The 4,476-nt window shown below is 36.6% G+C and overlaps 1 protein-coding gene across 1 annotated transcript; it reads left to right on the top strand.

Annotated features, from left to right (window-relative positions):
• The first annotated feature begins 1,967 nt into the window (after window positions 1–1,967).
• LOC145680229 (zinc finger MYM-type protein 1-like) lies at window positions 1,968–3,149 on the top strand. Its single transcript, XM_081750547.1, has one exon. The coding sequence runs from the start codon at window positions 1,968–1,970 to the stop codon at window positions 3,147–3,149; it is 1,182 nt and encodes a 393-aa protein (XP_081606673.1).
• Window positions 3,150–4,476: the final 1,327 nt, after the last annotated feature.

Below are 4,476 nucleotides of genomic sequence, written 5' to 3'. Positions count from 1 at the left end.
GATGGGCGAGACAAGATTTGAGGTCGTCTCGTCTCGACAATATGCTGTAAAAGTGATGTCTCGACTCGAAAAATTTATATTTTTCTATTGGAGGAACTGTGCCTCGACTTGAATTTTGTCAGGAAAATTCTATCTCGAATCCACTCTGCGCATCCCTAAGGATGGACAGTTTGAAGAGCCCAGTATTCCAAAGCTGGCGGGGTAAGTATTCCAACTACACCATTACGCAACATCTATTTCAGATACAACCATTATTATACACTTCATTTCACAAGCTTCTTCTTATAATAACTATCTCGATTTCCTACTTAAATTCAATTATAGATAATTGTTTCTTATGTAGCAGCTAATATTCATGCTATACAGTATAAAACAAGTACACATTCAATGTAAATAAATAAAAATGTAAGATATTACAGATTACTGGCATTGCGATTTAATCCCATTTTAAGCAGTACATATTTTCTAAATAATTGTTGAAATTGCTTTATAAGAATCCAGATTATGAGGTACCCTAAGGTTTTGTAATGCAAAAATGATAATAATAATAATAATAATAATAATAATAATAATAATAATAATAATAATAATAATACATGCATATACAGTATAACCTCGTTAACACGAACTTGCTTAAGCCAAACACTCGGTTAGGACGAACAAAATTTCGGTCCCGGCATCGGTTTATCGGTTAATACGAATTTCGGTTAGCACGAATTACGAACTAATTTTTAGTCCCTTGAGTTAGTAAATATTTTCATTTAACACGAACTTTCAATCCTTTTTTTAAAGATCATTTTTCTTATTTTAGATTTCATTCCAGATCAGTTTTTGTCATACAGTATTTATACAGACGAAAATTGCCTTGTAAGTAAGAGAAAAACCAGGAACAGGTATCTTTCCTCTCTTATGAGGTGTTGATTCTGTCCTCCGTCAAGCGCTGAAAATGTTGGTGCTTGGCAGACGAGCTGGCGACAGCTCGAGACAAAAATCTTCAATCCCCTGTAACTGCAAACTGGTGACAGCAGTCAAAAATACCTTTCCATTACTAGCGGTACCCACCTTGCTAGCGGAGTTGTCAATTTTATAACTTGACCTTGATATTTCAAAACCGGGGGAAAATATTAAACAAATAAAACTGGAATCTTATCCTCGGAATAAAGACGGACGATGCTTTCAAACGGAATGGTTTCAGAGATTTACGTGGTTGGAATATTGGCAATCCCGGGATGCTGCGTTTTGTTACGCATGCAGACACTTTCAACCTTATGGATGTAAAGAAGTAGCCTTTACATCTAAAGGTTTTAGTAACTGGAAGGCCGCTCTTGACAAATCAAAAGCAGGTTTAATAAAACATGATGCAACAACCACACATATCGTTGCGATGAATATGTGGGCAGAGAAACAAAAGCGCACAGCTGTAAGGAAACCAGTGTCACTTTTAGTAAATCAAAGTGTACTTGAAAAAATCAGTATTATGTAAAGAGCATCGCGGAAATTATTCAGTTCCTAGCTGTGAATGAATTACCAATGAGAGGGACTTATAATGTTGAAGAACACAAGGAACAGAGCCTCTTCCGAAATATGTTTGAATATACATTAAGAAAGGACGAGAAACTGGCCGATTGTTACAAACAAATTCCTCAAAATGCTTCCTATTTATCTCCGGAAATCCAGAATGATATAATTCAAATGATGACAGATACTGTTCGAGAAAATATTGTTGATGACATTAACAGTGCAGATGTGCCATGGTTCACTCTATTGGAGGATGGAACACGTGACAAAACAATCGAGAAGATGTGGGTATCGGTATTCGATATGTGAAGGACGGAAAAGTTCGTGAGTCTATTTTAAGCATAGAAACTCTGCCATCTCTTAGTGCCGATCTCACACTTAATGTTCTTCGGGACTATGGTTTAGATTGCACAAGACTGTTGAGCCAGTGTTACGATGGGGCTTCTGTGATGAGCGGGAAGAAGGATGGAGTGCAAGCAATAATACAGCATCGACTAGGACGTGATATTCCTTACATACATTGTTTCAATCACAGATTGCATTTAGTAGTAATTAAATGTGTGAACGATATTCCTCTTGTCAAACAACATTTTGATCAGTGTGTCATGCTTTATACTTTTCTTAAAAGAAGTAAAATTGCTACTTTGTATGAAGGTCGGAATCTTTTAGAACACCGTTGGTCAGGACATTTACGGGTAATGCAAATAATTCGCGAGAATTATATGGAAATATTGGAGGTGCTAAAATTGGTCAAGAACGGGAATTTTAATGGGGATGAATTAGTAGAAAGTACTGGACTTATTCTGACTGTTGGGAAATTGCAGTTCCGATTTTGTTTGTTATTGATGAAAAAAATACTTGAAATTCTTCATCCTGTTGATAAAATTCTCCAGTCGCATGAAGCAAGTTTAAGTACCGCACGAAAACTGGTTGATACTGCTGTGGAAACATTGAACAATATTCGAAATGATGAAACGTTTCGAGATATTGTAGGTGAAGCAAATCGCATGATAGAAGATACCCACATTGAAGAAGCTTGTCAACGCCCTTCAAGGAAAAGAAAAATAAGTACGTCACTACAGGATTTTGTTGTAGCAGAAACAACTGGTGTAGGGAATACAGAAGTTGAGTGTTTGCGACAGGTGTTCTACGAGTCGACTGATTTAGTTCTTATAGAAATTAACAGACGATTCCACAGTAACAATGCTTTGTTGGACGCAGTTACTTCAGCAGAAAATCTCAAGCTTCCGAAAACAGACTACTTATCTTCATTAGGAATTACCATACCGTCTAAAGAAGAACTTGCTGTTGCAAAGGCGTATGTTCGCAAATGTAATTCTTCTGACGCCTTCAGTGAAATCTATAGGGTTAAAATGGCTTATGAAGATACTTATGCTCTACTTGGTTCTATCCGAACATTTGCATGCAGTACCGCGTTATGTGAATCTTCGTTTTCTGTGTTGACCCGCATAAATAGCCCAGAAAGACTTTCCATGAGTCAGAAACGATTGGCCAACCTGGTGTTTCTTGCGTTTGAAAAGAAACGAACTGCAAACATAGACATCATGAAAGTTCTGCAGAAGTTCAACGCAATGAAGAATAGGCGATTGCAGCTTTTTAAAGTCAAGTAAGTAGACGTATTTTCTTTTCTTTTCTTTTTCTTTTTCTTTTTTTTTAAGAATCTTGAGTTTTACGGGCCACGGTTATGCCGAATAGGCTAAAGGGGACGGTGATGATGAGAATAAATGAATGAGCTAGTGGAATGAAGAAAGTGGAAGGAAACGGGAGAACCCGAGAAAACCACGCACACGGTGTTTGTTCACCACAAACTTCACTTGGCGTGAGCAGTACCATCATTTCAGATTTTGCTTGGGGGGAGGGCAAGACCTCTTGATATATGTAAAATTTCGCGTTTTTCACTGATTACTACTAGTCCATTGATAACATCTATATAAATCTCAAACTCAGGGGAGGGCAATTGCCCCTCCCTGCCCTCCCCAAAGAACGCCCCTGGGCGCGATCTGGGATCGAACCAGCGTGAACGCTCTAACACTGAGCCACTGTTGTCTCCCTCCCTATTGCTTTATTCATAAGAAAAATAAATTGATGAATCAGCTATACATTCATTATTTGTTATTGGCTTTGATCATTTAACTAACATTTTAAACTTTTACACACACAGTACAGAATTATAGAGGAGTACGGATTGTCCAAATTGTAACTATAGTATAGCTTATTCATCTATTTTATTTCTGTATTAATTCCTTTATATGAATGCTTTATATCTTACTTCAAACAATTACATATCATTGTTTATTAATTTTTCAATGTAATTCAATTTATACAAACTCTTAGAGTTACTTTTTCTCCAAATTTGTACTCCACTTTTTCTCCAAATAAGAACTAAATGAAAAAAAATGCATTTAATATGTAGTGAAAAGATTCTGAAATACGCAGTGTCCAAATTACTAGGGGAATGATGGAGAAATTCCTCTCTGTTAAGCTGGATGTCTCATATAAATTTTGAATTTCCTCATGATAATTTTCAAATGTTCACTTTATTCCCCTTGTAAAATGTTCTTTAATTCACACATTGGAAATACGGATCTATAAATGTAAAATAGATGGGAGTATGGGGATATTTTTAAATAGCAAGATGGTCATCTGATATACAGTACATAATGCATTATACAGTATGTTTCACATTACTGACCCATGGTGGAAAGACTACAAGGTGGTTGCATGCGCATGTCGCCTGGAGCGCTGTCGTGGCTGTGACGTCATCTGGTTTGCAAGAGACAACGGGAAAAAGAGCTGCTTTAAGTGACAAGTGGAAATTCTTTGTTCTTTTAAATGATATCAAGAATGCCTAACTGTGCACTGTACGACTGTAGTAACTATTACAGAAAAACTAAGGGAACTAATATAAAATACTTTAGATTTCCTCAAAAATAGGGG

The sequence above is a fragment of the Thermobia domestica genome, chromosome 1 (genome assembly GCF_964235325.1).
Source record: "Thermobia domestica chromosome 1, izTheDome1.hap1.1, whole genome shotgun sequence".
Classification (NCBI taxonomy): domain Eukaryota; kingdom Metazoa; phylum Arthropoda; class Insecta; order Zygentoma; family Lepismatidae; genus Thermobia; species Thermobia domestica.
The sequence above is the reverse complement of the archived record's forward strand: the minus strand, read 5'-3'. Positions and strand labels throughout refer to the sequence as shown.